The 13,175-nt window shown below is 39.4% G+C and overlaps 1 protein-coding gene across 2 annotated transcripts in view; it reads left to right on the plus strand.

The window, feature by feature from the left end:
- The first annotated feature begins 2,258 nt into the window (after window positions 1-2,258).
- The window catches only part of LOC124232940 (replication factor C subunit 1), an 80,940-nt gene continuing 70,023 nt past the window's right edge, over window positions 2,259-13,175 (plus strand). For both annotated transcript variants that reach the window (XM_046649885.1, XM_046649886.1), the window contains exon 1: window positions 2,259-2,399. In XM_046649885.1, the coding sequence (XP_046505841.1) occupies window positions 2,397-2,399 (3 nt within the window). In that variant the 5' untranslated portion in view covers window positions 2,259-2,396. The remainder of the gene's footprint in view (window positions 2,400-13,175) is intronic.

Genomic DNA, 13,175 nt, shown 5'->3' on the forward strand with positions numbered 1-13,175 from the left:
ATGCATCAATAAAAATCACCACAGTGGAGAAAATAAGTATGAATATTCTGTTCATGTTTCTTTTTGTTTACACTTTGGGTTCTTTACAATATTTCTGTTCTGGTTATCTATTACTTTATAACAAACTACCCCAAAACTGAGTACTTTAAAAGAACAATCATTTTATTATGCTCACACTACTGTGGGTCACAGAATTTAGGCAAGCCTTGACTAGGTGATTTTTCTGCTTTATGTAGTGTTGACTGGGGTCACTAGTGGAATTCCACCAGCAGCTGGTATAGTGGGTCCAAGATGGCTTCACTTACAAGCCCGGTACCCGGTGGAGATGGCTGTGAGCCTAGGCTCAGCTGGCCCCTTCTCTCGCTTTCCATGGTGGCTCAGGGCTCCAAATGAGCAAGGTAGGAGCTGCTAGTCTTCTTAAAGCTTATGTCTGGAACTGTCATAGCATCATTTCCACCAAATTCTTTGGTCAGATCAGTCACAGGCCAGCCCAGGCTTGGGGAGGAGTATGAAAGCATATGCAGCCATTTTGAATGTGGTACATTTCTGAGACAGAATATTTCTAAATAAATGTTTCTAAGGAAAACAATCCAACAAATTCAGTTCAGTATCTTTCTGGAAGTTACAGTTTTCTGAACTAAGTCTCACCTAAATTCAAGGAAGTCTTCAAAATGCTAAAGAACAAAACAAACAAAAACTCCCACAAAACTTAAAAGTAATATAACGCAAAACTTTTAATCTACATCTTATTTACTTATCTACAACACAATGAACGTTGTAAATTGGGTTAGGTTCTCTGAAATTGTAGGCAAAAATTTATATGATGTGTCTACTTATGTACATTTTTTGGGGAATAGGTTCATAGTTTTTATTGATTTCTCAAAGGATCTAATGACTGCCCCCCCTTCCACCCCGCCTCCTCCCCCCCTCCCCCCAAGCCAGTTATCTCCAGAAGCAAAATTATGGCGTAGGTAAGCTCATTTTTGGAACAATCTCCCTTGATAGGACCTAGCCTTGTATAATAATAATAACAGCTGACTTAAAAAAAAAAAAGATTGTTACTTGCTTGTGTGCAGGAACAGTTCCATAACAACCCTATGAAGTGGTACTATTATCTTTATTTTACAGACAAGGAAACTGAGGCATAGTAATTTGCCCATGGTCACACAAGTAGCACGTGGTGGGGCTAGGACCTCTAGCATACTGGCTTCAGAGGGACCCATGCAAAGGGACCCTGTTAATGTGTAGTAGTTCACTCCTTTGTAAATTGGGGATAATAATAGTAGCCAGCGTCATTGTGGATATTAGATGAGCCAAACTAGAATAGTTCATAGCAGCATGCCTGGGACGTACTACAGTGGGGGTTTAATAAATACAAGCTCTCCATGCTTAGCCTCTGTTGTATTCCGGAAGGCTTTGTCGGTGTGATAAAATGCAACCGTACAGGGGGTGGGTGGGTAAGGATTTGAAAGTCTAGGGCCAAAGCTGGAGATTCTGTTGCCTCCACTAAACTCCTTGGTGTCTCATGTTTTCTTTTAAAATTGTAAGCAAATTTTGTATTCTATTCCACAATTCAGTAGCTTATCTATGAATATAAAACTTGTTGACTCCAAAGCTTTTGGGATCACTGTTTTTCCATTGTTTATACTTTGGCTTCACACTCCGCTGCTCTCTGAGAGACTTAGCAGCGCCTGTTTGGGAATTTGGAGGCCTAGATTCCTAGCCCGTTTGGGTCTCATAGTTTTCATTTATAAAATGGAGTGGGTGGTGAGGACTAGATGATTTTACCCAAGCCTTTTTTGCTCTGGACTTATACAACATAAAATTGTTCTTTAGCCTGGCGGTTTTCAAACTGTGGGTCTCCACTTAATAGTAAGCGAAAAAACCAATTCGGTGGGTCAAACATTAAACACAAAAAAATCAGTGTAAATATTGTTTGGTCAAACCCTTGTTTCAGAACAGGTACGTAACTTAGTATGTGAAACCGACATCTGAAATCTCTCTCTTACTGCGGCGTCAGTAGAAACATTTGAAAGCTACTGGGGGGGAGTGCACCTTCCAGAACTGTAACCGGGAGGAACTTGGTTTGCCCGCTTTCCCAGGGTATCAATCTCGGAATCTTCACTCGAGCGCCCCCGCCAAAAGCCGAAGGGGCAAGTCTGCGCGCGGGGCGCCGACCCGCCGGCCTCCAAGCGGCACCTGGGCCCACGTCGCACCTCCCGCCTCCCGCCCAGGCCGAAGGGAAGCTGCGCGCCTCCTGACGTCATCAGCGAGCGCCGCGCCTCCACCTCCCTCCACTTCGCTGTAGAAGTTGTTGGCGCGAATGGATCCCGAGTCTCGGTAACGGATTCCCCGGCCCACGGCGTGCCCGCCCGCGCTTCAATCCGTGGGCTGCGATGGTGAGCCCCGGAGGGAGGCTGTGGGGCTTGGGAGAGTTTGCAGGCTGGGTGTGGACCGGCCACTCCTGGCAGGGAGGGTGGGGGAAGACGGCGGTACGGGGCTCCGGCGGGGAGCGAAGGCGCAGGAGGGGCCACCAACCCAGCACGGGGCGCTTTGCTTGGACGCTGCAGCTCTCGGCGGCAGCCAGCGCGCAGGACTTTGGGTGCTGCGCGGCAGCTTCACTTTTTTCAACTCTTGGGGGAAGGGAGGGAGGAAGGAAGGGAGTAATGAAGGTGATTTAGAGGCTCGGCGGTTTAGTTGTTTTCCTGTTCAGCTGTGCTCGACCCTCGGTTTGAGTCTTGCTTAGAGCGTTGGTTTCAAGCTTTGGGTCATGAGGGAGAAGAGTAACAAACTTTCCTTTCTTATGAAAAAGTTGTCTCAGGCCTTCAACTTTGGCCATTAATAGCCTCGCGAAACGCTTATCACATAGCCGTTTGAGACCGAGGGCATGGGGAGGATGTTTTATTTTGTTCAGATGAGTTTATAGAAGTTGAAGGGATAGCAGAGTTTACCAGGAAAAAAACTCCTCAGCCCCTCAGAGGGTAGAAACAAACGTAATACATTTGACAGCTGTCATCCTTCATCACCTGATGTTAGAAGTAATCTTAAAAACCACCTCCGTGTGTAGTTCTGTATAAAGCATTTAAATTGAGAATGAAATAATTATGCAGCCGTCAAAACAGACATTCAAGCTGGTAGGGCAGTAGATACAGGTATGTGTTTGAAGTATTTTAATTTAAAGGACAATTTATGATGTTCCTTTAAGCTAGGATCTACTTAATAATCAGACATAGTTTTTTTCGGTCATTCTTTACCTTATTTGTCGCAATGCCAGCATTCTGGGGGGAAATTTTTATGCCTAATTGGGAAACCTTGCAGCCCTTTGTATTTCTTCTCAACAAAGGATAAAATAATAATAGCCACATTGTACTAAGTACCTTCTTCAGGTCAATAAGTGAGCTGTTTGTTTTACATAGCTTTTCTCATTTAAACCTCACAGCAATCCAGTTTTACCGATGATAAAGGAGGCTTTTAGAGTTTAAACAGTTTGTCATACAACTAATAGTTGAACTATAATTAGAACCTAGATTTTTTGACCACTGCAGTATACCATCTCCCTAAAATGATCATAATTCCATTTTGGACTTCAGGCACTATAGTATTGTGGAATGCTGATGAGATTTGGAGTCTTGAAGGTGAGAGTGAGATGTTTTATTCAGTCTTGCTCTACCACTTAATAGTTATGTGGTTTTGGGCAAGTAAACAGCTTAACTTTAACCTCTTTAAGCCTCCATTTCCTTACCTGTAATAGGGGGGGAAATATAGCTGCCGTTAAGTGATTGTCTTGAGGATTAAACAGAATAATATATGTAAAGCTTCTATCCTGGTGCCTGGCAGCTGTAGTCATTATACAACTTCATGACTACCAATGATCTAATTTTCTCAGGGAGGACTCTGGAATGTTACATAGAATTTAAGGAGCATCAGAATGGCCTCTGATGTTGTCAGTTTTGGTGAACAAAAGCTTGAATAGTCAACTTTTGATCATTCAGGTACTTTAAGTTTTGGTTCTCTTCTTTGTTCTGTGCACAGTGCAGATGAAAAATCAGGCCTTTAGAAAGGAAATAGGAGTCAAATGGGTCAGTTCTGCTATTTGTTAAAGTTTCTATAAAGTAGATAAGAATTTTGGATTATATTGCTATTTGATTTAGCCTTGTCTCTAGTACAGAAATTAGCAAAACCCTAGACTAAAATTCTGTTTAACATATGTTTATTGAACATGTGTGCACAAGTTATATTGTAGTACAGTAGTTCTTAACTTTTGTTTGGGTTACACTTCCCTTTAATAATGTGAATGGTATGCAGATTTTCTGCCCACAGAAATACATATGGGCACATATACACCATTTTAGGTGATGCACATATCTTCTGAAGCCCTTTCATAGATACAAGGTTAACACCTCTTGCCCTAGGAACTGCATTTGTTTTTCTCAAATATTTTCCAATTAAAGTTATCAATAAAGGAATAAGTTACTATATCCACAAAATGGAATACTGTACAGCCATTAAAAAAGAAAAAAAACTTTATGCCCTGGTATGAAACGTTTTCCAGGATAATTCAGTAAGAAAAGAAGGTGTAGGACAATATGTAAATATGCTATCAGTTTGTATAGAAAAAGAGAGAAAAGAATATATATACATATTTGCTTGAAGATGTTTAAAAGGTCTCTGGAAGGATACATAGGAACTAACTGATAACATTTGTTGCCTCCAAAGATGAGAAATGTGTATCTGAGAGGCAGAGTGGGAGGGAGACTTTTTACCCTTTTGAATTTTGAACCATGTGAATATAATGTCTATTAAAGGAATTGCAATGAAATTAAAAATAAAAAGACCAAAAAGAAGCCATGTAAACAATTTGGATTGCTGTGAGGATTTAATTATTTGCTCAAAATGTGAATAACCTGAGAGATGCCATTTTTAAGAAGTCAGCATGTGTAATTCATTGACTGGGATAATTACTGAAAATATGCCTAAGGTTGAATTAAATCACATGAGACTTAAGGGATAGTCGTTTTGAAAAGTTGTCAAGTAAGGCTAAATACATTAGAGCTGCTTCATTGCCCCATACTAGGAGATACCTTTCACATTGCAATTTACTCTGTGAATGCTCCCCCTGGAGCAGTGCTATACCCTGATATGATGTAGCTTTTGCTGTACATACCAGTACGTGGCCTATAAGGCCCCTACATGCCTCTCTGATCTCATCTCTCTGTCTTTTGAGTGTATTAAGCTAGTTTGGTCTCAGCTTTTGTTCTTGCTCTTTCCTCTCCTTGGAATGCTGTTCCCTCTCCTTGGAATGCTGTTCCTCCAGATGCTTGCTTGTCTGCCTTTTTCTCATCATTCAGGTCTCAGTTATCACTTCCTGAGAACTTTTGGTGTCATATCTAAGAAAACATTGCCTAATCCAAGGTCACAAAGATTTATGCTAATGCCTTTTTCTAAGAGTTTTATAGTTTTAGCTCTTACATTTAGGACTTCAACCCATTTTGAGTTAGTTTTTGAATGTGGTGTGAAGCAGAGGTCCAAGTTTATTCTTTTGCATGTGGATATTCAGTTGTCTGTGCACCATTTGCAGACTGTTCTTTTCCCGTTGAGTTATCTTGGCTCCTTTTTCAGAAATCAATTAACCATAAGTCTGAGAGGTTTGTTCTGGGCTCTAAATTCTATTCCATTGATCTGTATGTCTATCCTAATGCTAGTAACACGTTGTCTTTTTTACTGTAGCTTTGTGGTAAATTTTGAAATTGGATGGTGTGAGTCTTCCAACTTTGTTCTTCTTTTTCAGGATTGTTTTGTCCATTTTGGGTTCCTTGAATTTCCATATGAATTTTAGAATCAGCAAAGGAGCCAGCTGGGATTTTGATAAGGATTGTGTTGAATTTGTACATCAATTTGGGGAGTATTGTCATCTTAATAATATAAGGTCTTCTGATCCCTGAACATGGGCTATCTTTCCATTTGTTTAGGTCTTTTTTGATTTCTTTAAACAGTGTTCTATAGTTTTCAGAGTATGGGTTTTACACTTTTTTTAAGTTTATTTCTAAGTATTTTGTTCTTTTTGATGATACTGTAAATGGAATTGTTTTCCTTTTCTTTTTCTTTTCTTGTGAGGAAGATTGGCCCTGAGCTAATATCTGTTGCGAATCTTCCTCTTTTTGCTTGAGGAAGATTATTGCTGAGCTAACATCTGTGCTAGTCTTCTCTCTTTTATGTGGGATGCCGCCACAGTGTGGCTTGACGGGTGGTGCTAGGTCTGCACCTGGGATCTGAACCTGCGAACCTCGGGCTGCTGAAGTGGAGTGCACAAATGTAACCACTACACCACCGGGCTGGCCCCTGGAATTGTTTTCTTAGTTTCACTTTTGGATTGTTCATTGCAAGAGTATAGAAATACAACTGATTTTTGTATATTGATCTTTTATCCTGCAACCTTGCTGATCTCATTTATTAGTTCTAATAGTTTTTTAGTGGATTCCTTAGGATTTTCTCTCTATAAAATAATTTCATCTGCAAGTAGAGATAGTTTCACTTCTTCCTGTCCAATCTAGGTGCCTTTTATTTCATTTTTTTGCGTAATTGCTTTTGCTAGAACCTCCACAATGTTGAATAGAAGTAGTGAGAGTGGATCTCTCTTTTTGTTGATCTTAGAGGACAGCATTCCAACAACTTACTTTTTGCCTTTGAAGTATAAGGCCTTAATATAATTTTAAATACTTTAAAATTGTTTCATAGTTTGTCTCTACTGTGTTGCTACCAGTTACATCATTGTATATTTTAGTCAGCTATATAATTGTGCATTTTTGTGGTTTTCAAGATGAAAGATTTTTACGTTTGGGTAGATTTTGTGAAGTATATTGATGATAATCAGTTTCTGCTTGTGGATTTGGTGGATTACTTAAAAATATTCGGAAATATTTATATTTCTTTGTTGCTTTCAAAGTAGAGAAGTAAAGCCAAGATAATAATATTTTGGCAGCTACTCTACAGAGCACTTCAGTACTTATTTTGAATAAAATCCTGTACTCTTCAAAGACATGTGAACACAGTGATATAATTTGCTTTCTCATTGCACTTTTGACAGGCAAATATAACTTGTTTGTTGGTTGAGCCCATCAGCAGTGGAAAAAAGTAATTAGAACTGTTTGGTTATACTTCAAAGTAAATAAACAACAGCTTTTGTACTTTGACCTTTTAAAGCTAAAGGTCATTATGATAGCTTACTTCTGTGCAGGTTTAGGAGTATTTATTGCAAAAAATTTTTTTCGTCTCTAGCTCTACTAATAGATTTATAACTAATCAAATTGGGAACTTTGGGTATGGATAAAGGACTCTAAAAAATGCATGATTTTTTTGAGTACTTTGCGAAGTCTGGTACTTTGTTTTGGCTTATGTATATTAAAATTGCATTCGGGCTGCCTGATAGCAATGTTTCTCTCTAATAGTGTTGTAGAATTGTTAGTTATACCTTAGTGTAGGAAAATGCAAGAAGTCTTTTTTTGTTTACATTTAAGAGTGTCTTAAATTTCAAAACTTTTACTAGAAGAGTGTCTTGTTGGCATTCTCAATTTTCTCATCTGTGAATTGAAGTTAAAAACTGCATAGGGATGTTATGTGGATTAAATGAGTTAATATTTTTAAGTGCTTAAATCATTGGCTGGCACACAGTAAGTCCTATTTAAAGGTTTGTTAAATAAGTAAATAAAGCCTTTAATCAGGGCACTGGCAACAGAAATAAAGGGAAGAGGACTGCAGTATTTGGGAGATAGGTCAAGTGGGATATTTAGGTGGAGGGTCAGAGTGAGGAGGAGAAACAGTGCCCATTTTTCTGTTTTGGGTGAATGGTGGTGCTATGCATTGAGGTGGGAAATAAAGGGAGAGAAGCAAGTCCCAGAAGAATATGAGCTTAGTTTTGGACATTATGGGTTGGAGGCAACTTTGGGGCATTTGGACAGAGACATATCTGGCAGACTATTGGCTACATGGATATGGCGCTCAGAGGAGGTCTAGAGTTGAGACGCGATTTAGGAGGTATCAGTGTGTATATAGGTGGTACTGAGGTTGAGATGGGTGTGAGTTAGCTTGTGCGGTGTGAATATGTGGATCAGAAGTTTGTGACTTAGGGTTCTTGGAGAGCCATTAATATAGACTTTAGGAAAAAAAAAACCCTAAAATTGTACACAAAGTTTGGTGTGTCTGTGTGTGGAGGGTTTTTTGACACCAGTCAGTTCTCTAGTTCTCTGACACCAACTGGGTGTCCTACAGTTCAATTTAGTTCTGACACTAACTTTTCGGAGTTAGTGCAGATTCCACAAGTTAAGGGGCTCAGTTCCACAAGACTGCTTCAGACTTCATTGCAAGTCCTGGGCCACCTTTACTCACTGGTTCTAAATCAAGGCTTCCCATGATGCCCTCCTGAGGTTCAATAATATGCTAGAATGGCTCACAGAACTTAGGAAAACACCTTACTTTTTTTTTTTTTAATTTACTGGTTTATTATAAGGATACAATTCAGGAACAGCCAAATAGAAGGAAGAGCTCCATAGGCAAGATATAGAAGTGTTTGTGCAGAGCGTCCGTGCATCTTTGGCTGCACCACCCTCCCAGCAGCTTGATGTCTTCACCAACCCAGAAGCTCTCCAAACAGCAAACATTGCTCTTTCAAGAGTTTTATAAGCCCATCTTCAGCTCCGCTTCCCTCCCTGTAGGTCCAGGGGTCAGGCTCAGAGGTCCTACCCTCTGATCACGTGTTTGGCCTTTCTGGTGACTGGCCCCCATCATAAGGCTCCACTCGAAGTTACGTCATTAGCATAAACTCTGATGTGATCTAAAGAGGCTGATTATGAGCAAAAGACTCTCTTATCACTCAGGAAATTCTGAGGAATTTAGGAGCTCTGTGCCAGAAACCAGGGCTAAAGACTAAATTATATTTTTGTATTATACTATAGTGTGTTTTTGCATATTTCTGTGGAGAATATTCATAGCTTTTGTCAGATCCATAAAAACACAAGAAATGAGTGTTATGGTTAGTGAAGAGACCACCCACCTTGTTTCCTTCGCACACATTTTGGCACATTTATTCGATAAGAAACCTATTATTGATAGATTTTTTTACACTAGCGCATAAGCTCTGCAAGGATAGGGGCTACAAGGATAGGGAACTGCTGTATAGTGCCTGGCACATGGTACATTTTCTATATGTATTTGATGAATGAATAACTACAAGTAAACTTTGTATTTCCAATAAAAGAGAAATCAACTAGAATGTAAAACTTACTGGTATGAAAACATCTTCTGTAGCCCTTTCTGCATAATTTTATATCTAAGCTACTGAACACTTAATGACAATGAATAATGTAGCTTAGAGAAATACACAGTATTTATTATATGGTAGGTCTATTTTCCATTTGACCTTAGTTCAGTATTCATTCAAGGAGTTTAAATTTGATTTTTTTAGATCAGAAAGCAGTTGTAAAAAGTTGACTTCTGGATGAATAAAGACCATTAGGTACGTTAGCCCTGGTGAAAATGTCAAAATGTTGAACTAAACCATTAGATCAGGCATAAAGAGTTTCACATGCTTCCATTATCCCAATTATGCAGGAATGAAGGAGAACTTATTTTTTTAAACCTGAAGTAGATAATTATTTCCATTTTCTGTTTAATTTTGCCAGTGTTTGTATTTTTGGATCAGGTACCTGAAAACTTTCTGTGATACAATATTTCTTTGAGAGAGTAGCCTAAGGCTCATACAATATCAATATTATGACTTCAGAATCTTACATATCTTTTTTTTTTTTTTTTTGAGGAAGATTAGCCCTGAGCTAACTACTGCCATTCTTCCTCTTTTTGCTGAGGAAGACTGGCCCTGAGCTAACATCCATGCCCATCTTCCTCTACTTTATACGTGGGACACCTACCACAGCATAGCTTTTGCCAAGCAGTGCCATGTCCGCACCCGGGATCCAAACCGGCAAACCCCAGGTGCCTGAGAAGCGGAACGTGTGAACTTAACCGCTGTTCCACTGGGCCGGCCCCACATATCTTCTTAAAGATTGGCAGCTGAGCTAACATCTGTTGTCTGTCGTCTTTTTTTTTTTTTTTCTTCTTCTTCTCCCCAAATCCCCCCAGTACATAGTTGTATATTCTAGTTGTAGGTCCCTCTGGTTGTGCTATGTGGGACACCGCCTCAGCATGGCTTGATGAGTGGTGCCATGTCTGCACCTGGGATCCGAACCGGCAAAACCCTGGGCCACTGAAGCAGAGTATGTGAACTTAACTACTTGGCCACAGGGCTGGCCCCAGAATCTTATACATCTTCATAGACACAACTAAGAATGGAAATGGGTCCTTTCACTGTCTTGGGAGCAGCCTCTCAGGTAGACTGAATAGATTCCAGGGCGAGCAGAGGAAGCAGTTTCTGTTCCTCATAATTCGCATAATCATCTATTCTCCATTTCTGTTCCGCCACTGTGCTTTATTTTGTCTGTTCTTTATTTCCTGTGCTCTCCTTTATTTTCTAAAGACAGAAACACCAAGAGCAGAAAGTAGAATTAAGGCTCCATAAGAACAGAGATTTTTGCCTGTTATATTTATCCCAATCACAAGAATAATTTTTGGCCCATAGAAGGCTCTCAGTAAATACTTGTTGAATGAATATATGAACAATTGATTGCTGGTATCTTCTTCAGAGAAGTTCTTGAGGCCTGTGCTAGAGTTTGCTGTATTATTAACATCAATTATATGTAGAGATATTTCTGATTTCTAAAAAAAAAAGTAATTTGTTTGGCTAAAAACAAATTTCTAGCAGAGGAAGTGTCCTACTAAAAGTGAAAGTATTTTTTTTTTAGCCACAATATTGTACCATATTAAAAGAGTATCATATTACAAGGGTCAATTGTAGAAGATCAACTTTAACAATTTACCTCCGAAATAATATACCATAAGTGTTAATACATACTTAAAATTTCTTAAAACAAAAAGAAACAGGTGAAGTCATAGCAAAAAATTAATCTCAATTAAAAGCATTATTTATTTGTTTATTTTTTTGAGGAAGATTAACCCTGAGCTAACATCAGCTGCCAATCTTCCTCTTTTTGCTGAGGAAGACTGGCTCTGAGCTCACATCCATGCCCATCTTCCTCTACTTTATACGTGGGTGGCCTGCCACAGCATGGCATGCCAAGCAGTGCCGTGTCTGCACCCAGGATCTGAACCAGTGAACCCTGGGCCGCCGAAGCGGAACGTGCAAACTTAACCGCTGCACCACTGGCCTGGCCCCAATTAAAATTATTTTAATACTCAATCTTTAAAAACAAATCAACTGTCAATTTCATTTTATGTAATCAAGAACCTCTCTTTCTGAGCGCAGGTGTGAAGGTCAGTGACCTTAGGAATAACCACTCATGTGTTCAACCAATACTATCTGAGGTGCTAGCCCTCTGCTTGAGATACACTGGTGAGTAAGATAGACAAGCCTGCTGGATGGACCTTACAGCAGTGTATTCAAACTCTGATTTCTGTGACTAACAAAAGTATGTCCTACTAATCGTTTTAGGACCCACTTCAGTTATGGCTCCTTTTGGGAAGCCGTGCCTGAGGCTCTCTGTGTTAAGTGCTCCTGGTGCTTTTATCGTTTTCTGTTTACCTCTGTCTTAGCACTCTTCTGCATTTAATTTGTGATATACTAATGTGTCTCCCAGGTAGCTTCACGAGGGGATTATCTGGTTTGTGTCCTAACTCCCTGGCACAATGCCTGCCTATAAACAGACAAGGGTCAGATGTATCAGGAATAATGAGAAGGGAAAGGCCACATTGCTGATTGTGGGGTATGGCTACTTGTGCATAGTTCCTTAGAATTACAGGAAAATTATAAAAGGGCAGTCACTGTGAAGTGGGAAACTATGAAAGAGATTTGGAGTCAGAGGACCAAGTTCCATTCTGGAGATTTTTGGTGTGCTACCTGTCGTCCCTGCAGGAATCCTTTGAGGCAGGTGGCATCATGAGGAAATTAAGGGGCAGAGAAGTTAAGTAATTATCCCAAGTGTTCGGTAGTAAGTGGCAAAACTGACAAAAAGCCTGTGTTTGTCTGACTTAATTCAACTTATTCGTCTGCAAAATGGTGATGTATCATTCTTGTCTGTTTACTTCATAGAATTATCAAAAGAGATAAATCTGTGTCCAGTAGTTGTAAGGAAAAGCCTCAAAAATTTACTTGTTGTTGTTAGCTGTCTGTGCTAAAATTTTTCACTTTTGTGTGATTTTTGCCAAAGTCTTTTGCCTTATTAGAGCTGACCTGTTTGTTCATTTAATGACTGTTGAAGAAAGTAAGAAGAGTTAATTACTACTCTCTTTTAGCTCCCCCAAATAAAAATATCTATTTCTTTTAGAAATGGAATTACTGGGGCAAAGGGTATGCACGTGTAAAATTTTGATAGGTATTGCTGGATTATCCCCTGGAAAGATTATACCCATTTTTACTTTTTTTGGTGTGTGTGTGAAGAAGATTGTTGCTGAGCTAACATCTGTTGCCAATCTTCCTCTTTTTGCTTGAGGAAGATTGTTGCTCAGCTAACGTCTGTGCCATTCTTCCTCTACTTTATGTGGGATGCCGCCACAGCATGGCTTGATGAACAGTGCTAGGTCTGTGCCCAGGATCCGAACCTGTGAACCCCGAGACACTGAAGCAGAGTGTGTGAACTTAACCACTATGCCACTGGGCCGACCCCCTGTTTTTCTATTAGCAATGCAGAGTCTGAGCATCTGTTTCTCATCTTTGACAAATCTGTTTATTATTTGTCAAGTTGAGCATCTTTTATGTTTGTTCCTGTTTGCATTTCTTTTATATTTTTCTTACTAGTAGCTTTTATTCATTTTTCTGTTAGCTTATCTTTTATTGATTTGTAGGAACCGTTTTATATATAACGTAGATATTTTCAAGTTAGTTGCTTGTATTTTAACTTTGTTTATGGCATCTTTTGTTTTATTTTTATGTAGTCAAATCTTTCTTTATGGATAGTTTCTAGTCTTGATGTTCTGCTTAGAAGGCCTGTATTTTGCCAAGATTATAAAAGTAAATGTAAAATTGAGCTCCTTTTTCTACTCATATTCTGCAAGAATTATTCCATGCAGATAAGAGTGGTATTTAGATCCATTATTTGGGAATATAACTAGCC

Source organism: Equus quagga, unplaced genomic scaffold (genome assembly GCF_021613505.1).
Source record: "Equus quagga isolate Etosha38 unplaced genomic scaffold, UCLA_HA_Equagga_1.0 146_RagTag, whole genome shotgun sequence".
Classification (NCBI taxonomy): domain Eukaryota; kingdom Metazoa; phylum Chordata; class Mammalia; order Perissodactyla; family Equidae; genus Equus; species Equus quagga.